Below are 23743 nucleotides of genomic sequence, written 5' to 3'. Positions count from 1 at the left end.
AATTTTTTAGCCTTGTCTTACGAATGTCATTTTCGGCCATTCATGATGCTTTTGGCCACTAGAGGGTGGATTCTACCTATGATCTATATCAGCTAAAGGGAAAAAAATGTTACTCGGGAGCTTAACGAAAAGGGAAATGTGTTTTACAAAAGGGAAATATATGGCACGAGAGGATGCAAATACTTAAAGAAGAAATATTGTTTCCTTTAACAAGAAAGCTTAACATTCATCTATGTCTTTATAGTATACAAATTCACGGATGTGCCCTATAAACACACAGTAGCTATGGTTAAAATTATCTGTGATAAAGTAGACTATTTTTCTCACTGACTCGCTATAAAAATTATTTTTAAAAATGTAAATGCTTATAACACCATGGCTAAAGCACCAGGATTCAAGATTAAGTGTAACAATAAGATAGTATTTTCAACTTGATTTTAAAGATTATTGCGGTACGTGTGTTTAGTTATAAACAGTAAGTAAATTTTTTTTTTTTTTTTTTTTTTGCGGTACGCAGGCCTCTCACTGCTGTGGCCTCTCCTGTTGCGAAGCACAGGCTCCGGACGCGCAGGCTCAGCGGCCATGGCTCACGGGCCCAGCCGCTCCAGCCTGCATCGGCAGGTGGACTCTCAACCACTGCGCCACCACGGAAGCCCTATAAACAGTAAGTAAATTATTTTAATGGCATAACCTTATAACCTCATTGATTCTCTGGGATGTTTATAAACACATGTAAAAATAACTTGTAGTTGAGATGAGGAGATCTGGAAAAGAAAAAGTAGGCATAAAGCCCTCACATTCTAGAGGTTTTTAGTATGAAACAAACACACCAAGATGGACACAGGGCCCAGCACAGGCAACAGATGGGTGGCAGCGCAAAATCAAAGAGTAGGGTTCTAATAGGCACCTTGGAAAGAAAATAAAACCTAGATGACTATTTTCACACAAGTATGTATGTTAACAAAGAGGAATTTTAAAAGGTTAAAGTACAGGGAAGTTTTTAAAATGTTTTATTCCTTTTAATTTATTTCACAAACTGTGGTTAAATTTGATTTTAATTTGCCACTCACCCAGTGATCACAACATATTCTTTTGCGCTGTTTGGCCTCACGAGGGCGTGTGTCTATGTTCATCACACTAGACCGGTGGTCCACACAGTGTGGTCCCCAGACCAGCAGCATCTGCATCACCTGGGAACTTGTTAGAAATGCAAGTTCGCAGGCCACACCCAAGACCTATTGAATCAGAAACTCTGCAGGTGGAGTCCAGAGCTCTGAGATTTCATAAGCCCTCTACCTGATTCTGATCAGCACACTCAAGTTTGAGAATACCTGAGTTATAGAATAGCAATGCACACAACATCTCCCACCAACTTCTGATTCTCAAAAATGCAAGGAAATGGTAAGAGTTACGTATGGCAAGGGCTAGATATGGCACGGTAATGCTTGGTAATAGCCATGGCCTCCCCTCAGCATATCAATAAACCAACCATAAAACACAGTCAGAACGTGCACCAGTCACAGGCATAGAAATAAACCAAGAGTGAAACGTGCAGTCAAATAACCTGCCAGCCACAGACACGGAGACTAAACAAAATTACACTCCTCTTGGGATTTGCTTCAGGGAAGAAAGTGATGCAAAGAAATCCCAAACCAACAGCAGATGCCAAATTTGAAAAGGAAGGCCAAAATGAGGGAAGGTAATAAGGGTATAGAGGTGGCAAGCATTTATAATTTCTCGCTGTGTGACTGGGAGTCACATATACCTGTTCAGAGGAGGAGAGATAAGTCTAAATTCAGATTAGTGAGCACAATTTTTCCCCACATCCTCTTATGCAGCTTCCTTGACCCACAGGAACAACATTTTAGCTGAAAAGAACACTATCAGAAAATGGCAGACAGAACTCATAGAAACAGAGTAGAATGATGGTTGCCAGAGGCTGGGGGTGGGGAAAACGGGGAGATGCTGGTCAAAGGTACAAACTTCCAGTTATAAGATGAATACACTCTGAGGACCTAAGGTACAGCATGGTGATTATAGTTAATTATACACTGTATTATATACCTCAAAGTTGCTAAGCATGTAGACCTTAAATGTTATCACCACAAAAAAGAAACAGTAATTAGGAAGGTGTTAACTAACACTCTGGAGGTGATCATTCTGCAATACACACATGTATCAAATCAACATTCTGTACACCTTAAACTTAAACAAGTCATGTGTCAATTAAATTGCAGTAAAACTGAAAACAATTTTTAATTTAAAAATTTTAAGAAAATGGCAACCTACAAAGATTTTTATGAACCAAAAATTGGGAAACATGATCTGACAAAGTTGTGCTGTTTCTAGTGATAAAATGCAGTCTCATGGAGACACAGTTTGGTACCAAGGTGTTTGTGTGATGGAAAACAAAACTTGTGATTGGCATTTTTCCAGAAAATTCTGGTGCATGGACTCTGCAATGCAGACGTAGATGTTTTTCCCCAGGTATATTTACTTTCACCCTCATATCACTGGGGACATTCAAAGAGACAATGCAACAGTGCAACCTTCTAACTCTCTATTATTAGTCATTGCCATTCTCAAGTAAACATGCTGAATCCTAAAGATGGTTAAACACTATGGAAATGCGTCATAGTCATTCAAGAGTATTTTTAGAAGCACATACCTCCCACTTGGCCACCATCCCCAAGGGCTGTAAACTCATAAGGGCCAAGCTGACTCTTAGAGTTAGGACTTCAGCTAAAGAACTTCATGGAGAAAATTAACCACCAGAACTGTACCTCGAGGCAACCAGATTACAAAGAAGATTTCAAAATGTAAATAAATTGGAGTCAGAACTCAATAATTTTAGTAAATCCTCAATTCTATTCCTATTGCCTCTACTGAATGAATATTAAGGATGCCTAATAACAATAAGGCATTTATTCATTTAGGAGGTCATAAAGCAGTGGAAAATCAAAGTTCTGGACATCAGAGCTATCTCAGGCAGAGAACTAAAAAACAAAAGTCAGATATGAAGAGGAAAGATTATTACACTTGCCTATTCAACGATTTTTTTTATAGCTAGAAAATTCAATTTTATTTTTTAAAACTCTTTATCTACCACCTGCATATCCTTTGGAATCCAGACTGTGTGTTCTGAACCTTGGCATGTTTCTAGACTGCCTCCCCTTCAGAAATACACAAATATTTGAAACCATTACTATAAAAAGAATAAAGTCAAGAGGCAAAACAGTCCCAAGACAGTGTTACTTTTAAAAATTATTTGAGATTATCTGCACCTCTGTTCTTCTTTGAAGCAAACATAAATTTTGTGATTCTTTTTCTAGTGGGAAATTTGATATTTTCAAACATATAAAAGCTCTGTGGAAGAGCAGTTTCTTTAATTAGGTGCATCCAGCAGACATCAGGTCAAGTGAAATCATAAGACTCAGTTACAGGTAGCCCTCAGCATCAATTGTGAAGCCGCTGAATCTGCAGTGAAACAAAACCAGAAGTGGCTCACCTACCTACGAGCAGTTCGATTTCTTTGGAAGTCAACGTCGTGCTGCTCTGTGCTGGGAAGTCAGAAACTATTGCTCAAAAGTCACTCAGACCATGATCAAGGCCACTCCTGAAGCATGGCTTTGAAGTGTCCCCTAGGAGCCCTGAAATTCGGTCCTACTCAATTCTAAGCCCAAAGCCCTTTCCCTCACACCTGGTATGAGAGGCAAGGCATGCCAAATTTCAATTCTCAATTTCCAAATTCCCAGCCATTCTCAGCAAGCCAAAAAATGTTAGCAATCGGATCATGATAACTTCCAACCACAACGCAAGAGTCAATGGCTCAGTGACAAAACAGTTTTAAACAAGTTCCCATCTGACTTCCATGGCCGTGAGCTTGATAAGAATTTCCTGAAATTATGTGTTGGCAGTGCTTCAAACAGAGCCATCCTCAGAAATGCACTGGTTAGTGATGTAAGCTGTTATCAGCTGCCACTTCTGACTTCCATTCCAGGTAAGAAGATGTAAAGTGATTTCTGCCGTCCTCGCAGACCATGCCAATTCTTACCGCCGGGAGGTAAATCTCCTACCTTTTCAACAGGAGTTCAGCCAAGAATGCATTCTGAATGATTTGAACTTGAAGTGCTGCTGTGGGGGCAGAAATCCCTCCCTAATTAAAGGCCAGTTCATTAACACTTTCATCCATATGGATTAGGCATTTACAGCAGGTTAAATAGACTGTGGATCGATTTTTAATGTCAAGAATCTCATCAAAATTCCTTATGCAGCACCAGCAAGTGCCCTTCACTCATTACCACTGTCCTTCCCGCCCTCGTATTAATCCCTCAGGTCACCAGCCTAAAGTAGAAGGCAAATATCACAAAGACTCCCTGAACACGCCCCGAAATTAGAATCAAAACAAAATGGTGATGAAGAATGGCCACGGGGGTAATTGTGAACACCACTAGGACAGGTCCCTTAGTGTCTGGCCGTCTGGGCAAGCCTGACTCAGCTCCTCGCCCCTGGGCAGTGTCCCCCCCTCCACCATCCTGCCCTCCCAGGAACTTCCACGGCTCGGCCTTCCCCAGAGACCCTCCCAGTCCCAGCGGCCTCCTCCAACCTCTCCTGCTGCTGCCTCTAGCCCCCCGCCTCAGTGCAAGAATCCCCTAACACTCTCACCAATCTTTCCCCTGTCGGTTTATACTCTCGCCCCATCTATCTTAATAGTTCCCTTGACTTTCTCTAGCACCCACACACCAGGAACTCCCTCCTTACCTCCCTGGTGTCATGCTCAGGACCCAATGCCAGTCGCAAGTAACAACTACTGACTGGCACATCCACTTGGTTGGCCTGCCATTCCCAAAGGCCTTCTGCACATTTCCCTGTTTCTCTGAGTTACCCAAGTTAAAGCCTCAGCAATACCTTTGGCTCTATGCTCACCTCTGGTCCCTACAGTCACGTGACAACCAAACTCAGATGATCCCACTCCTCGGACAGATTTCAGGTCCCTCCTTCCAATTCCCACCGCCATTAAGTTCAAGACCTCACTTCCACTTGCCTGAGCTTTCTGACTGATCTCCTGTCTCATCATCTTTTCTTGACTGTAATATCTAATTCTATCAAAATAATCTTTCTGAAAGTCACCCAATCTTTCTTGAAATCACCCAATTCCATCAAAATAATCTTTCAAAAACACAGGTCCGTTCAAATACACTGCTGATGCAAAATGTTTCCAAGTCTTCATTTTCTGAACTCCTTAGCACCTAGATTCACCCCAATCTGCCCCAATCAGCATTTCCAGCTTTAATGGCCATCACTGCATCCAGTGGATCTTATGCTACAGCCAACTGGATCTCCTGTTCTCTGAACTTCCCCCCACCCCACCTAGGACTTTTGTTCCATAGCAACCTTCCCCCATGTATAAATCCAAACAACATTTCAGTTTCCAATTCACTGGAAATTCTGACTGAACTATTGTTAATATGAAAATTCAATCAGTATTTTGAACACTCAGTATTTTGAGCATTTTAATCAGTTAAGTCCTGCCAATGCTCTCAAACCAAAGGCCACCATGGACAAAACTGTAGTTGATGCAGTTGGGTTTCTTACTCATTGCAGAAAGGGGAATCTCGGGGTGTCTCAGTCAGAGGGTGTTAGATGGGGCTTATTATAGGATTTGAACTCTGGTTGGGCGATTTGGGAAGGAGTCACTCTGGATGCTGTCAGGAAGCAGGGGCAATTCTACACTTGAGTGTTGCAATGAATCTTTTCTATGGGTGGGAGTAGGCTAGACCGAGGCTAAAGCTGTAACTGGTGAACAAGCAGCTGGCCCTCATTTTATTTGCAATCAAAGGGGATGTTTGGTATTTTGTGGGTTGCATGGTGACCTTGTTTTTATCTGTACTTAGACAAAATTATGGCACGGTCTTGTTTGTCTCACTTTATCATGGCCTATGAGTGACCGTGTGTCTGAGGTCGGTGTTCAGTGTGGGTGTTTACGTCTTTATGTGCAACACGAAACACCACGGCCCAGCTGTGGTCGCCAGGCCAGCTCTTAACAACTCCAAGGCCTGCTTGTAAGTGTCCAACAAGCCCGCAGATGTCAGGGGCTACTCTTCTCTTTCTCAATTCTTAGTGTCATCGTGATGTCAAGAGATTTAAATGTTTTCTTAGGTGAAGTACAGATTATGAAGAATTGCTACTGCTGCAGCGAGGTAGACCGGATTCTATCTGGGTTCCCAATGGGGAGGGCAGTTATCGTATTTCAAAATATAACAGAGGAAGGGCATGATATAGGATTAGGATGTGGAGAAAGGAGGCAATATATTCTATAAAAGCAATGATACTCAAGAATAATATGATATACAGATCGGGACCCTCCTAGAGCATGTTAAACACAAGAAGTGACTTCATCTTAGTAAACCTGGTAAGGTTTCCTAGTTAATAAAACACGAAAATTATCCACTGTACTCATCCAGGAATCTAAATGCAATTAGGTATTCATTATCAAGCTAAATGTTTTCATACCATTGTAGGTGTACATTTTTCTTTACTGCTGTTAACTTGCTACTTAAATCCTGACCATTAAGTCTTATCTTAGATTCTGTTTCCAGCAGACACTATCAGAATGCTGATATTGCAAAGTCTGAGTCTAACAGAAGGAAGCAATGCCAACTGTGTCTTTCAGGCCATCCCAACCAGAAATGCAGCCATATGGAAGGATGTCAAAAACAGAAAAAACAGTACCTGAGATTCTTATAAATATAATTTCCTTAAAAAAATTCATTTGGAAAAAGTCTAAACATCCTTTCTTTTATAGTCTGGATGGTCTAATTGAGTTGCCAGCCCTATGATGGAGAAGAATCAGCAGAGATACATGGACAGCAACTTGTCCCAGGTCTACCCTATGACAACTGATAAGCATCAAAAGTTATTCATGGAAACAAAAAAGAAAACTGTTATTTGTATTTCCATATAAAAATCCTCTAATGCCTTACACTATAAACTCCTAAATAGTAACTTAAGGCACACTCTGTAATGGCAAGGTTCATTCAATTCAACAGACACAGTCAGAGTAATAACTCAAGTGTATCAGGCAGGGGCCAAGACGAGTGAACTCAGGCAAACCACTTCCCTTCTTACCAGAGATTCCTTCCAGGACTGGTCAGCACCCAAATGGCATCTCCAGATGCCACCACTTCTTTGAGAACATGTGGGACATCATCTTCTACTTTCAGGGGCAACAGCAGGTGCCAGGCGACTCCAGGCCCTGTGGCCCTGCTTCCCACAGTGTTTGTTGGACTCCAAGTTCTCACTTTCTCAAGTCCTTAGGAGATTTTGATTTGTAATTTTTTTAGAGTACATGTGGCCTATCACTTACCACTGTCACTGAAAGATAACATTTCAGTGGTTACTCACTGCTGACATTTTATTATCTAATACTAAAATCCCATCAGAACTCCCTAGCCCGATAAGCTAAAAATGAGGTTTGAAAATAAAGCACCTGGCAAATCTGATTTGCTGTCATCCAAATGGCATTTTGTCAGATGGGAGCTAATTATCAACCTGACGTGATTTCAATCTGCTGCCATTTTATGCAACGGGGCCTGTTTGCTCTCAATACAGAGGATCAGCCTTGCCACTCTTGAGCAAGACACCCAATTTCACCTACACTCATGAGATTCTTCTATTATGCAAACTAGTGGTAAAGCAATTACATGCTCCGAAAGATTAAGACTAGAAATTTCGAATTCAGAGAACTGTCATTTTCACCTCTTAGAATGTAAATTCTTGCCAGATGTTAAGATGCCTTTTTTATTTCACACAATGTCACCTAATGATCTGAGGAAGCAACCCCTCTAAAAGCAATTTTATCTCCCAAGTTCGATGAGAGAGCTTTGATAGAGCTTCAGGGCTCTACCCCGGGGGACTGCCTACTAAATGCAGGCATCCAGGAATGGAACACACATTTCTTCAGGCTTTTCAAAGCCCCTTAGAGGCTGGGCACTGGCTTTACCAAGCTAAATGCTCCAAATGGACATGAATGAAGGTTGAGCAGAGAATAGCAGAGGGGAAAGAGGAACTTCAACAGGAGACACATCACCCTTTTGGCTTAAGGAAAAGTGTTGGAATCTCCATGGATAGAAAGACACAATCACGCTTACTACTCCTTGAGAGGAAATGTACTGCGTGTCTCTCGTCTAACACTCTTACACACGACAGAAGATCATGGTCAGCAAGAGGACGTGGTCAGTAACTTGTCCCAGGTCTAGTCTGTGATCCCAACTGCAGCTGAACTCACGAGCATCTAAGACATTATTAGTGAAAGTAAATACCGAGGCCCAGAAATGCCCTGTAAATTCCTACAGTGACAGTCAATGAGTGGGGATCTCATGGGTCCTTTCTCCCACCCTCAGCTACTGCTCCCTAGGTGGACAGAGAGACACTAGGCAGCATATTTTCTACTTAGGACCATGTAAGCATCTGCACACATGTTGACAGACTCTACTTGGTATTACTAAAAAGCCACATGTCTCTTTAAATACCCACATCCCATTTCAAGTTTTAAACATACACCAACTAAATATAAGGGCAAGTTTAATATGTTTAAGAACGAAGTCAGAGGAGAAAGGGAGGAGGAACAAAGCCGCCTCCCGGTCCTGTGACATGTGATTCTTCCCTTTGGGCTCACGGAGGGAACCAGGACTCCCAGGAGACATGTGTGGAGGATGCTCTGAGGTACTGCTCCAGATGGCGGCCAAGGGGATTATTATTACTCTCTGTGTTATGACATCCAGAGCAGGGCGCTGGGAGCAGCGTGCTCATGAGTCATGACATGAGGAAGACTGCTCTCCCGGGACAAGTGCAGCTTATTTCATCTGCAAACACAAAGTGGTCTTGGGGCCCCACTTTCCCAACAGGCAAGGGCACCACACTGCCCGGGCTCCCCCTCAGCTCCCCGAGGCCATGGCACGTGCCTGCAAGGTCCATGGAAGAACACTGGTCCCCAAGGGGGCAGCGGCTCCCATCTTCACACTGCCTGACAGGGGAGGACGCGTGTCCATGCAGAAAAGTGTCCTCGTGTCATGTGTAGGGTTGCAGAAACTCCTTCCCCACGAGGTTTATGCAAAACCCCCAAATGTTACTGGGATAGTTAATTTCACGTGTCAACTTGGCTAAGCCACAGGACCTGAATATTTGGTCAGACACCAGTCTAGATGTTGTAGTAAAGGTAGTTTTTAGATGAGATTAGCATTTACATCAGTAGGCTTTCATTAAATCCATTACCCGCCAGAATGTGGGTGGACCTCATCCAATTGGTTGAAGGTCTTAAGGCCAAAGACTGAGGTTTCCCGAGGAAGGAGGAATTCGGGCTCAAAACTGTAATGTAGACGCCTTGCCTGAGTGGCCAGCCTGCTGGCTTGCACTACATTTTGAAATTGCCAGTCCTCACAACTGCCTGAGTCAATTCCTTAAAATCGAGCAAGTTCTCTCCCTCCCTCTCCGTCTCTCTCCCTCTCTCTTTCTCTCTCTTCCTTTTCTCTGGAGAATCCTGCTAATGCAATTACCAGGCAGATTCAACAGCCCCATCCCCTCTGTATTTTAGAACAGAAAGGAAACGGCCACTTGGCAAAATATCAATCCCATGATTGTTTACAAACCCAGAGAATTAAAACGTCTACATGAAAGAGGCTTTTCAATACCCTTCAAATGCTTAGTTGCTTTTCCCACTCACCCCTTTAGGTGACTCATGAGTATGAGATGTGCCCCTTGAGAGTTCCAGACCAGGCACAGGACAGTGGAACCAGGGCACCTGGGTTGGAATCTGGACTCAGCCTGAGTGGGTGTGTGGCCACCAACACGTGGCTGAAGCAGGAATGAGGCATTTCATACCTCGGGGAGATGCGGCTCAACAATATCCACCTGGCAGAAGGGCACTAAAAGGACCAGAGACGTGAAGCACTCAGCTCAGAGCCTAGAAAGATTAAGCTCACTAAATAGTAGCTTATTGTTACACAGAAGTTACTAATAGAACACACTTCCTCCTACCCCTCAACGGGGAGAGAGACACACACAAGGATAATTAATATAATGTTTTAAAGACCAGGAAAGGGATATTGTGGCTGATCGTGGGAACTCAGAGGAAGGAAAACTGATTCAGCCCCAGAAGGGGAAGCCTGCAGGTGAGATGGGGTGACAGGGCAGCTGGCACCCAAGGTGGAGGGCAGTGACTGGGCAGAACCAGGGGTTAAGCAAACCAGGGGACTGGCCAGCCATACTGATGCGCCAGAGACGGGGGCAGCGGGGATCACTGTGCTGAGAAACATTCTAAAGAGCCAGCTCCTGCAAGGATGCAGACGCGGGCAGGGTAGAAACCAGAGGAGGAGGAGCTGCCCCGTGTGCGTTTTTTCAGACCACACCAGGAGGCTGTGCGGACACAGACTTGAACCAGTAACCACTCTGACTTCTGAGCGTCAAAACTTTCACAATAAACAATCAGCGATACCAATACAGAAGAACATTTGGAAAGTAAATGATGGAACTTTTGAACATTGACACAGGAAGTCACAGGTCCTCTAACACGGACTGTGCCCCGAGTAATAATTTTAAAAGGTGATAAGATTCTGAATGGACTGCATTCTGCCTTGCATGCACATTAAAATGAAAAACGTTCCGTTAACCTCAGAACCCAGTAATAAAAGATATGTAATACAGTAAAAGCTCTGGAGTGACCTATAGTCAATTGTCCAAAATAATTAAGCTGTTATATAAGATTAAGCCTGTTTTTAATTTTCTTCGTTTTGCTTACTGTATTTTCTTCTTTTTCTACAATGACTGTGAAATGCTCATGAAAAGGGGAAAGGGTGCTTTTCAAAGCCTGCCTAGGGCAAGTCTAAAAAGAAAGGGTGTCATACATGAGTGGGGTTCACTTAGACAGACAGGTAAACCCATACAGCGGGCCAAACCTGTGCTCAGATGCAAAAGTTAAAAGGCTTTGAGATTGGGGAAAGAAAGGACTTCCTGTCCATGCATCGTACCCACCTGGGTCACAGAGGCATTTATAGCTGGTGCCCACGCTGCGGCATGTGCCATGGGCACAGGGGCTGAGCGCACAGAAGTCCACGAGCTGCGTGCAGGCTGGGCCCGTGAAGCCTGCGCTGCAGCTGCAGCCGAAGTGCAGCCCATCGGCGTAGCAGGTCCCGTTGTTCTGGCAGGGCCCCGAGGCGCATGGGTCCACCTTCTCCTCGCAGGCAGGGCCCAGGTAGCCTGCGGGAAGATGCAGAAGGGGGGAGGGGTAAAAAAATTAAACACGCAATACACTTAATAACCAAGAAACTGGGGCTGCTGTTCTTAACTCTTCTCCGTCGTGAATTGATTAATGCACAACCCAACAAGGTGGGTTTACTTAGCTTTGGTAACCGGGGGTTAAACCATGAAGCCCTGTGCTTCCATTTTGGTTGAAATACAAAACACATGATTGCTTAGATGTACACATGGACAGGGACATACATATATTTATATGTGTACATGTGCATGTGTGTATGTATAGACTAGAAAGATGCCAAAAATAAATTAATGGTGATTCAGGAAGGTGGCACTGGGGTCAGTGGAGTGATTTCACCTCTTATTTAATACACATTGCTGGGGGAATTGATTCCTTATTCTGTTTTAATAGATAAAGATACAATCCTGAATTTAAAAACTAAAACCCATATAAAATAGTATGACAAAATCTTTCTCCCATCTTTCTCCCTTTGTCCCTCACTCCTTTCTCTAGAAGCACCCACTGTTAGCAGTTGCTTTAATACATGCTTTTCAAAAATGTGGTTATTGTAATGAAAAACGAACTGTGGTGTAGTCATGCAATGCAATACTATCTGGCAACAAAAAGGAATTAAGTTCTGACATGTGCTCCAACATGGATGAACCTAAAAAACCTATGCTAAGTGAAAGAAGCCAAATACGAAAGACCATATATTGTATAATTCCATTTATAAGGAATGTCCAGAAAAAGAAAATCTATAGATATAGAGAATAGATAAGTAGATGCCTGGGGCTGCTGTAGAAAGAGAAATTGACCAAAAATGGGCATAAAGAGTCGGCTAGGGTTGACGTAATATCCTAATATTGGATTGTGAATTGTGGTGATGGCTGCACAACTCTGTATATTTACTAAAAAGCACCGAATTGTACTCTTAAAATGCATGAAATTTATGATACATAAATGGTACCTCAATAAGGGTTTAATATTTTAAAATTTTAAATGTACTTCTCATGCAGCTGATTTTTATTTTGTTTTGTGTATGCGTTTCAGTATTCCTCAATTTAAAAAATCATACATACTCTTACTGTATAGCACAGAGGACCATATTAAATATCTTGTAATGAACTATGATAGAAAAGGATCTGAAATATATATATATAACTAAATCATTTTGCTGTACACCAGAAACTAACACAACATTGTAAATCAACTATACTTCAATTAAAAATTTAAAAATTTAAAAATTTAAAAATTTAAAATTTTTAATTTAAAAATTTTTTTTAATTATAGACATATATACATGAATCTATAGGTCTATGTGTCCAAGTAAGTGTTTAACAATACTTTGGTAAAACCTACTCTTTTAATATTTTAAGAGCAGTTTGAAAATTAAGTGAAGACTATTCAAGTTTTAGAAACAAATTTAAATAATTTTATTCATATACAGTTCTTATTCCAATATTCTACTTCGCTTTTCTTATCTAGAATTAAATTTATATTAACCATCTTCACACAGAACTCTCAGCAATATTGGTAATTTTTGTTGTTCAGGACACAGTGAATATATAAAACGAACAAAAATAGTTCCCAGACTTTATCTAAAGCATCACTCATAAATTGTCATAATCAACTTGATATTTTTCTGTACAGAAATATAAAAATTTTTTAAAAATCCAATGTTATTCAACATCTTATAAACTTCTCTGTAGCTTTGACATTTTAAATATCATACTAAAAATGTACCACACAATCAGTTTTAATAACACTTGAATTCTCCAAAGAGTCCCTTTGCAGCCAAGAGCGGTATGTAACTCCATCCTTCATGAGATGTATTCCATTTCACTCTGAATGAAAAGAACGTACTTAAACACATTTCACCCTGTGACAAACTGAACAACCAAGGCAAGTCCTGACCTCTCTCATCTTCTACTACCTCACCCCAAAAACAGGGCTGAAATTATTTTCTTCATAAAGTTGTTGTGGGTTCTAAAATGACATATATCAAAATTCCTAGAACAGTTCCTCGGTCCAATGCGGAATGAATGAATGAATGAAACATGGTAATAATAAAAGCAACAGCTGACATCCACTAGGGGCTGAGATGCACCAGACGGTTCTAAGCCTTCACATGCATTATTTCATTTAGCCCTGGGGTAACTGCATGATACAAGAACTATTAGTAGCCCCATTTTACAGATGAGATGATGATGACAGAGAAATGTGAGGTATCCTGTTCAAGTCTACTTAGCTAGTGGGTGGCAGAGCTAGGATACAAGGCCCAAGCTCTTAATTCTCCACTATACTGCACAGAAGTCAATAACGCCCAATTAAGAAAATGTTATGATGTGTAAACATAACCAGGACTTGTGTTTCTAGTCTTTTTTTTTTTTTTTTTTTTTTTTTTAGTTTTGGCTGTGTTGGGTCTTCGTTTCTGTGTGAGGGCTTTCTCTCATTGTGGCAAGCGGGGGCCACTCTTCATCGTGGTGCGTGGGCCTCTCACTGTCGCGGTCTCTCTTGTTGCAGAGCACAGGCTCCAGACGCGCAGGCTCAGTAGTTGTGGCTCACGGGCCCAGTTGCTCCGCGGCATGTGGGATCTTCCTGGACCAGGGCTCATACCCATGTCCCCTGCATTAGCAGGCAGATTCTTAACCACTGCGCCACCAGGGAAGCCCCTGTGTTTCTATTCTGCTTGGATATTGGTGAAAGAAGAAATAAGAGACTTACCAATCAAGTCAAAATAAAGGAAAAATAAATTTTAGGAAAGAAGTCACTCTACATTCACGTTGATATACTCGGTTACAAATATTAATACGATCCACATAGAATACTCCAAGTTGAAAGAATGGTGGATAAAAAGGTGAGGAGATATGAAGGATCATGACTCTGGGGAGAGCCAGTATTTCAATGAGGCCAAGAGGAGATGGAAAGCAAGCATAAATGAGGGCGCTGGTCAGAGGCCAGATCATGAACATCTTACATGCCACACTAAGGAGATTGCACTTCATTCTAAGGTCACTGGACATCAACTATTTGCGTGTTTTTGATATGCTTAATTGCAAGCAACGTGGAGAATGTATTAGTGGAGTTTGAGGCTGGAAGGAGGAAACCAGGTGTTTACTAGAGTAACTGAAGTGAGAGGTCATAAGGACCAATTTGTAGCAATAGGGATAAAGAATGTGAGGCAGATTGGACAATTATTTTACAAGTAACATAACATTGTTAGTTCAGGGACCAATTGGATGGTGGAAGAACTGAAGAGAGGGCAGGGCCTAGGGACACAATGTAACAGGAGTCAAAAACTCAAATGCCAGCAGGAGTCCAGCAGACCATGTTGCTGAAGGAAGCGGGCCAACTGTAAGGCAGTAGGGAGTGGCAGGGACTGTGGCAAACTGGAAAATTCATGGCCTTCCAAAGGGGGTGGCCACCACCCCCCTGAAGCCAACTGCTGCCATTTGAATGTGAGGCCAGTTACCAGATATTCTAAATTTTCAAGAAATATCTGAAATCCAGAATCTTGTTTGAGCCCTTACTATTTAAAAATGTTGATAAGTCATTTCTCTGGTAAATAAAAGATATCTGAGAGCTCTGATTATGTGGTTTCTCAGTGTGACTTAATGTTAAGCATGGGCTTTGGAGCCAAAAGGAACAGGGTTCAAAAACCATCTCTGCACACTAAACTGTGGGACCATGGGCAAGTACTCAATCAACCTCATCTGTTTCATGGAGTGGAGATAGTAATGCCTACAACATATGGCTTTTATGAAGCTTAAATGTAAAAATCTATGGCAAACATTTGGTACAGTGACTGGCAAATAGTCACGGTTTAGTAAGAAGCAGCAATAATTACAGTGTGATTCCCAGGTTTTCCAGATTAGGAAACAATGCTGGTGATGTTGTTACCAACTGCAATGGAAAATACAGGAGGAGATTCCCAGGGGAGGCTCATGATTCCCAGGGGAGGAACAGACAGACAGAGGGACAGGTGGATGGGTAGACAAATGGACAGACAGATGGATGGATAAGTTTTAAGAAAGATAGGAGGAAAACCAGGAGAGGAAGGTGTCACTGAAAACAATGGAAAAGAGAACATCAAAAAGGGAGTTGTCAAAAATGTCACCGAACTCTGCCTAGAAGCCAGGTGAGCTGGCCCAAGCTAGCCTGCTAGAAGACAAGAGACTTCATGAATCAAAGCAAGCCAGCCCAGTGAGGCCACCCAAGACCAGATAGCCACCAAGCAATCTGGCCTGTGACCGGCTGAAATACACCCCAAATTGCCAATCCACAACAATCATGAGCTAAATAAATGATTGTTGTTTTAACCACGAAGTTTTGAGGTGGTTTGTTACGCAGCAAAAGCTAACTGATACAATGTAATAGGAGACACAGCATTACATCTAAATAGTAATGTGGGCCAGAAGGAAACTTTTGTTTTACTTTGCTTTATGTAAAAGACTTGAAAGAGGAATTGATTATGTACTAGAAGAAACTTTAACTAAAGAAGGAATCAATAAATCCTTGTTGAATATCTAAAAGGTTCACTGCTGTTGAATCAGGAATCCTGCATTTTATTACTATTAAAATTTCCCTTTTCTTACAATTTCAAGAAAACAGAAAAACAAGATGAGATGCAAATAATATTTATATTTTCAGAGAATCCTAATATACCTCAGTATATACTGAAGAGAGAAGACGCCTTTGACATATTATCCAGTCTAAAAATATATAATGTAATATAAAATGCCATTCTGTTATAAAGGATGATGACAAAGCAAAAATGAATTCAAGGTGTATCTCAATACATTTTATGGAGATGCATGTGATATAGGGTGATTATGGGATAATATTCCTAGCTCACAAGATTATTAATGACAATTAAAAAAGGGATTCACAGATTAAATGCTGAGCTAATTTTCAAAATACTATTTGTTATGGACTAAATGTTTGTGTCCCCTCAAAATTAATATGTTGAAGTCCTACCCCAAAATGTGATGGCATTAGGAGGTGGGGTCTTTGGGGGGGGGTAATTAGGATTAGGTGAGGGTGGAACCCCCATGATGGAATTAGTGACCTTGTAAGAAGAAGACACACCAGAGCTTCCTCTTTCTGCCACTAAGGACACAGCAAGAAGGCAGCCATCTGCAAGTGAGGAAGAGAGCCCTCACTAGAACCTGACCATGCTGGCATCCTTATCTCAGACTTTCCAGCCTCCATAACTGTGACAAATAAATGTCTGTTCTTCAAGCCACCCAGTCAGTAGTATTTTGTTATGGAAGTTTGAGCTGACCAAGACACTGTGGCTTTGATCAGCAAATTCTCTATTTCCTTCTATCACCTAAGCAACTGTTACCCTCTTACTCATATAACATTGTTTTCTAAGTGACTCACGTCTTCTTCAGCCACCTCTTAAATGACCTTCCTAAGAGAGAAAAGAACAAACTTTCATAACCCAAAGAATTCAGAGCCAGGAAACCAAAGCTTGAATCTTCTTACTAGTGTATGACCTTGAGCAAGGTACTTAATTATTTTGTGCTTTAATTTCCTTACCTAAAATATGGGGATGATCCCTGATGTGTAGGATCAAATAAAACTGTATGTGGAACTCAATAAATGTTGGATTCTCCTTCCTTTGAGCAGTGCTTCTGGGGAAATTCCAAGTTGCCTGTGTCCAGAGTTTGTGGTTAGGGAAACTGGAAGGAAGCTGGCCTGTCAGTCAATCTCTGGAACACAATCAAATTTCAAATTTGCATGAATCCTTCATGGTGGAGTCCTGAGTACATCTAAGAGCGAGTGTCCTGGAATCAGAGGTGCTCACATACCTTTCTCTAAACACACACACAGTTATTGGGCCATCCAGTGAGGCTGATGCATGGAGGTGGGGTCCTAGAGCAAACAGCTGAGGGAGGAGGGGACAGGCAGAAGCATCCATGACAGCCTTTCTGTACAGGCTCAAAAGGACAGTCTGTTGAAACTGTGTTTATTAATGGCTAACACCTGTACATACCAGGCACTGTTCCAAGAGTTTCAACTATATTAACTCATTTAGTCCTGGCATCAGTTCTATGAGCTAAGTACTATCATTTCCTTTTCAGATGGAGAAACAGACACAGAGACAGATAAAGCAACTTGACCAAGGTTACACAGCTAGTAAATGGCAGCAATAGGATTTGAACCCAGGCAGTCAGACTCCCAAATCCAAGCTCCAGACCATTACTCTTTGCTGTAATACTTGATGTCTGGGCTGTAGTAAACTTAGCAAAATACCAGGATACAAAGTCAATATACAAAAAATAAATTATATTTCTACTCTCTAGTAGTAAGTGACCATAAATTTTAAAAAATTTAAACAGCACTTACCATATTATTAAAAAGCATAAAATACTTAGGAATAAATTTAACAATAGCTATGTAAGTCCTCTACACTGAAAACTACAAAACACTGCTTAGAGAAATTAAAAATACCCAATAAATGAAGAGCTATACCATATTCATGAATTAGAAGGCTCAATATTATTAAGATGCAAAGTGATTCACTGCAATATCGATCAAAATCTCAGCTGGCTTTTTTTTTGTACAAATTAACAAGGTGACTCTATAATTTATATCAACATGCAAGGGACCCAGAACACCCAAAACAATATAGAAAAAAAAAGGACAAAGTTGGAGAATTTACACTAGCTGACTTCAAAACTTAGTATAAAGCTATAGTAATCAAATCATGATTACCGGGGTATCTACTGTTTGCAATTCAATAAATCAAATTCTGATTGATAAACCATATCAGCACAATCAAGTAACTAGCTCTTGTATGTCGTAGCTTCCTCATTTGTTAAGAATGGAGATTACGGAATAGCTGCATATATCAAGTAGTTATAGTTATGCTAGTGGAGAGAAAGAGAGGAATTGTGGAGCTAACAGTAGTCGTAACTGTTAAATTCTTATTATATGCCAGACACTACGCGAAACAATTGGTATCCATCTTTTATGTATCACAACCACTGAATCGACTGGGGTCCACTACTATCCACTTTTACAGAAGAAGGCTTAGAGACTTTATATTAGAGAACTAGTCCCCCAGGGATACTCAGTAAGGGGGAAAAGCAATTTAAGATCTATAGATCTATAGATCAAAGTAAGATCTATCTGAAACCACATCGGTGCTCTTAAGCCCCATGTTAGGCTTCCTTGCATAAGAGTTTGCATAAAAGCACCTGAACAGTTGAAGGTGCTATGCTAGCATAAGAAATTAGGGCCAGAATAGAGCCATTGGTGTCCTGAATTCTTAAATTTAAGGCAGCTTTAGAAAACGGAAAGTACTTAGCAATGATGAATTTTTAACTCAATGCATTTGAAATGTCCTGAACCTGACTAGCTCTCAGTATTTCCAATATCACATGGAAGATATTTTTAAAATACAAGGATAAAACTTGAAGCCTAAGGAGTAAACATATCGCATACCACCTTACTTACCAACTCCTTATAAAATCAAAAGTCATCTTTAAAATCATCCAAATATAAAAAAAAAATCATCCAAATATCAAATTTAGAGCCATGATGCCAACCAATGCAAGCATGACCTTCCAATGTGTTGATCAAGGCCAGATGTTGGCTAGTTTATGGTTCTTGCTACAGTGCATGTTACAGGGGCATTAATGTGTAATTTTTTGAAAATTTTAAAACTAGCTTGTAAACGAGATACTGATCACAGAAAGCTTGAATACTGAGTGAATGTAGTTTCAAAAATTAAACTGCAGCCCAGATAAGAAACGTTGTATATTCAATATCTAGATATATAAATATAAGTACCTTTGGAAGTGATCCCAAACTCAGATATAGTGGTATATGAATCTGATTTCTCTGTATAAAAATATGGAAGTGGATGACCCAAGGCTACGGCAAAGACTGGTATAAAATGCAGCTCTGCACTGAATTTTCAGAATGCAGGGCAGTTCTGAGAGTGCTGGTAGAAAGATGTTTTACACCACACGGTAGAAATGGCCTTGGATCATCTATAGCTGAGATTCAGCCAGAACATATTTCATCTTTCCAAGAAACATTCTAAAAATGAACCAAGATTCTCATTCACTCTATTTTCTCCTCTGCCTCTCCCTCCATCCTCTCTCTCTCAACACATACACACAGACACACATTACAGATAAACAGCTTTAAACTCCATCTCCAATAGTAGGAACTTTTCTGCACTTTCCTGTTCCTGAATAATGTTACAAGTCTAAAAGCAATTATTTTAGATAGCCTTTGGTAAAGTTTCTCTTTTTATTAGCATAACTCTTTAAGAACTTTGGTCAGTCTTTCAATAATCTCTTAAGGTAAATATTTCTGAAAATTCCTCTTGCAGAATATGCAAACCAAATTAGTTACGGTAGCAAAGGCAAGAAGGCTGAAAAACAAAATTTAACATTCTTGGGATCAGCTATGTCCCTGGATACATTCAAACTCCAAAACATGAAGAACTCTATAGAGAACACATGAAATACAGCCTTGTGGAATATTGTAATATAAGTAATAAAAATAATAATAGTAATGTCTCTGAGCTAAAAGATTAGTAAGTTACTGGATGCTAACGGACTAGTGTATCTGGATTTACAATCCTACTTGAAGAATAGAACATGAAAAACTATTTGATAACGTTAACCTAAAGGTGCAGAGAGGATGCTGAAGATGGTGAGACTTCTTGTTTGGAATAGTTTATTTCAAACCATACGAACCTCACATGATGGACATCAGGAAATGTTGGAAGGAAAACACAGTAGCTCCAGAGAAAACCTCTATTTCAAACACAAGGAAGCAACTTCAAAGAGACTTGGGCTTCCCTGGTGGTGCAGTGGTTGAGAGTCCGCCTGCCGATGCAGGGGACACGGGTTTGTGCCCCGGTCCTGGAAGATCCCACATGCCACAGAGCGGCTGGGCCCGTGAGCCATGGCCGCTGAGCCTGCGCATCCGGAGCCTGTGCTACGCAGCGGGAGAGGCCACAACAGTGAGAGGCCCGCGTACCACAAAAAAAAAAAAAAAGAGAGAGAGACTTAAAACAACCCATTGCAACAAGAAGAAAGTTTAGAAAAGGATGAAAGATTTAAGGATTAAAATGGAAAATAAAACAGAACTGCAAAAGAAATCTAAGCAATGAGGGGCTAATGAAAAAACTATGATTTAGCTAGTTGACTGTTGCTTCAAATTTTGTATTTGAACCAATATTTATATGAATATGCCTGCTCAGCATTTATTATGTAAAGAAAAAATCAACACCCTTGAAATATACACATTATGGAAATCAGATATTTAAGACCAAAAGAAAACATTTCCAGAAGATTTTAAATTACAAGACAATAAAGTCACTCTATGTAGAAAGCTACTGAGATGTCAGAAGTTTCTGCAATATTAATAAGGGAAATATGGAATAAAGCATTCCTTCCATGAACCTGAACATTTTGTTTCATCTGCACTGCCAAAGTTACAATTATTTCTCTCCTTGCCTATTATAATAGTTTCCTGTGATGAGATTCCCTGTTCTATCTTACCCCTATGACCAATTCTCCAAATAGCAATGAGCATAATTTACTTAAAATGTAAATATTATCATGGCTTCCAATTGCTCTTAGAATAAAATTTGACCTCCCTCATGAGTGTCAAATCCTGCGGGCTAGGACTCAGCTGACCACTCTGGCCCCTCTCTCTCGAGGAGCCAGACCACTGGCCTCCATTTGGTTCCCCAGAAGACAAGCTACTCCTCATGCAGAGCCTTGCAACATGGCCTGGACACTGCTGCTCCTACCTGCTTCACAACTGGCTCCTTTTGGTTCTCGGCTTCAACGTTAAGACAGACAGGACTTCTCTGATCACCCCATCCTAGGTATCCCTTTCTTACTGTGTATCACAGTATCCTGCTCACTACCTTCATAGCACTTCCTTGAATTTGCAGTGACATAGTTGTGGATTTCCTATCATCTGTCTCCCAGCCCACATGACCACGGACTTCCCAGAGGAGGAGCCAAGCTGGCTCCTCTCAACCTCGAGCCCCAGCACCCAACATAGCGGCCACGCTGTAAATATTTATGCAATAGACGGACAAACGAATGGATGAGTGACAGAGGACACACTCTAACAGATTTATTACACACTAGGGTAATGAGTAAAACAGGATTGATAAATATGTTTTAGGTTTGGGGAGTTACAATGAGGAAATATGAAAAAGATGATTGATCAATTGTTGTTTTAATGACAGAGGTATAAATGAATAATCACTGAATCAAGATGAAGGTAGACAATGTAGTTCATCTAAGGGGCTTGATGAGCTGCAAAGGGAAGCAAAGATAAAGAGGAGCTTTGACTGTCAAAAAACTTATTCTCTAACTGAAGAGACCAGAAGGGCACATTTAGGATGATGAAGGAACAACGTGAGGCCTTTTTTTTCTTTCTGCAAACATTTTACTGAACGATGCCAGTGTGGTGTGAGGTTGGAAGGACTGGCCCAGGCTGTCAACATGGGATCAGTGTGTGCAGCACAGGCTCTAGAGTGGCAGTGATTCCAAAGAAAGATGGCTTATTACCGGGGTGGGGCAGGCCAGGAAAACCTCATGGGAGAGTTGGGTTTTGTGCTGGGCTTCAAAGAAAAGCCCAAGATTTGGCTGGGCAGAGAAGAACGAGGAATGATATTAGAATCAAAGAAGAGGTTTTGGCTGATGTTTATGGAAAACTTAATTGGAACCACATTTGTTCTGGTTCTAAGAAAGCAGACAGTTATGTAAGATAAAGAGGATAAGGGGGAATATCTAGGAAAAGCAATTACAAAAACATCAGACGTAAAAGGCCCAAGGCAATTACATATAAAATGTGACTTTTAATTTTTAAGAAAAGCCATTTGAGAGAGTAAAAACCACTTAAAGGACTTTCTCTTTAGGAGAATAGAAAGACAAATTTAGATCTAAGACAGGAAAATGAAAAATAACTAGGAAATAGTCAGAGGAATGTTAAATCAACTTTTCCCCAGTTCAGCCTAAATAGAGAGAAGGCAGAAGAGATGAAAATTATTTAAAGTAGATGAATTATATGAGCAAAAATAATTGGCTATTAAAAATGGAAATTTAGAGGTTTAGTCAGAAGGTTCTGTGATTTCCTTTGGGCATTCATTCATCTAACCTGTACTAATTGAGACCTACCATGTACCAGGCACTGCTCAAGACCTTACATTCTGGTGAGAAAAACAAATAGAAAGATAAGTAAATATATATCATTAGCTAGTGCTACATGCTACTGAAGCAGGTAAGGGGCAGAGAATAATGGGGGTCATCTTAAATAGTGTAGTTAGGGAGACCTAAATGACCAGAGGGCATGAGCCATATTCAAGCCGGGAGGAAGGGTTCCAGCAGGTGCAAATGCCCAAGGAGCAAGTTGTGTCCAGAGGTGAATGGCGCCCTTTGCAGGACAATTCTCAAGTAATTGGTGTATTTTAAGAACAACAAGCCACCAGCAAAGAGTAGCAAGAAATGCTGCTGGAGAGGCAACCAGGGACGTGTGGGCCCTGGACCACATTTTTTTTTTTTTTTTTTTTTTTTTTTTTGCAGTACGTGGGCTTCTCACTGTTGTGGGCTCTCCCGTTGCGGAGCACAGGCTCTGGACGTGCAGGCTCAGCGGCCATGGCTCACGGGCCCAGCCGCTCCGCGGCACATGGGATCTTCCTGGACCGGGGCACGAACCCGTGTCCCCTGCATCAGCAGGCGGACTATCAACCACTGTGCCACCAGGGAAGCCCTGGACCACATTTCTGATGGCAGATCACCAAGGTTTGAGAGACGGAGTGAAAACATAGGCTTTCCATTTGAGAAGGATCACTTTGGCTATTGTGTGGAGAATAGACTGCAGGAGACAAGAATGAATCAGAAAGAAAAGCCAGGAAGCTTCCAAGGAGTCCAGACATAACTGGAACCTGGAAGAACCCAAGAGGCTGGGAATCTCGGGCAAATGATGTAACCATTCTCTCTGACAGGAAAAACAGGAACATTTCCCTGTAAGAGAGTCAGAGGATTGCCTTCCACACATAAGAAGGATCTTGATGTATCAACTCATGGAAAGTCTAAGTCTGGAGAAAAATTTTAAAAAAAGAAAAAAAGATAGGAACTAAGAAATGGGACGTGCAAGGGAGACACAGGTCCTGAAAACCTACCATATATTACCCAGCAAGTCCATGAGACAGGCATTATGTTTTACATAGTATGAAACTGAGACCCAGAAGGGTTAAGTAACTTGACCAAAGCCATCTGGTAACTGACAGTAGTGAAATTCAACACAAGTCTGTCCCTCTCCAAGGACTTAACAAACTTTTAGCCTCAGTTTCTTCATCTGCTTTTTTAAAAAATAACACTCATTTTCATGAATTTTAAATGGGCCGATGTGTAGAAACACCTAGTTTCCACTTCCACACAAAGAAAATCAATGGGGTGCTAGGCCCTGTTGCTAGGTTTGCCAATGTCGAGACCATAT

At 41.1% G+C, this 23743-nt stretch overlaps 1 protein-coding gene across 1 annotated transcript in view; it reads right to left on the bottom strand.

The window, feature by feature from the left end:
• Positions 1-23743, bottom strand: part of DNER (delta/notch like EGF repeat containing) — a gene marked incomplete at both ends in the record, with an annotated part of 331941 nt that overhangs the window by 62506 nt on the left and 245692 nt on the right. The window contains one exon of the mRNA XM_082631051.1: positions 11029-11253. Coding sequence (XP_082487177.1) covers positions 11029-11253 — 225 coding nt within the window. The remainder of the gene's footprint in view (positions 1-11028; positions 11254-23743) is intronic.

Source organism: Mesoplodon mirus (assembly GCF_964341445.2).
Source record: "Mesoplodon mirus genome assembly, chromosome: 8".
NCBI classification, from domain to species: domain Eukaryota; kingdom Metazoa; phylum Chordata; class Mammalia; order Artiodactyla; family Ziphiidae; genus Mesoplodon; species Mesoplodon mirus.
Note: the sequence above shows the minus strand (reverse complement) of the source record. Positions and strands in the feature narration are given on the sequence as shown.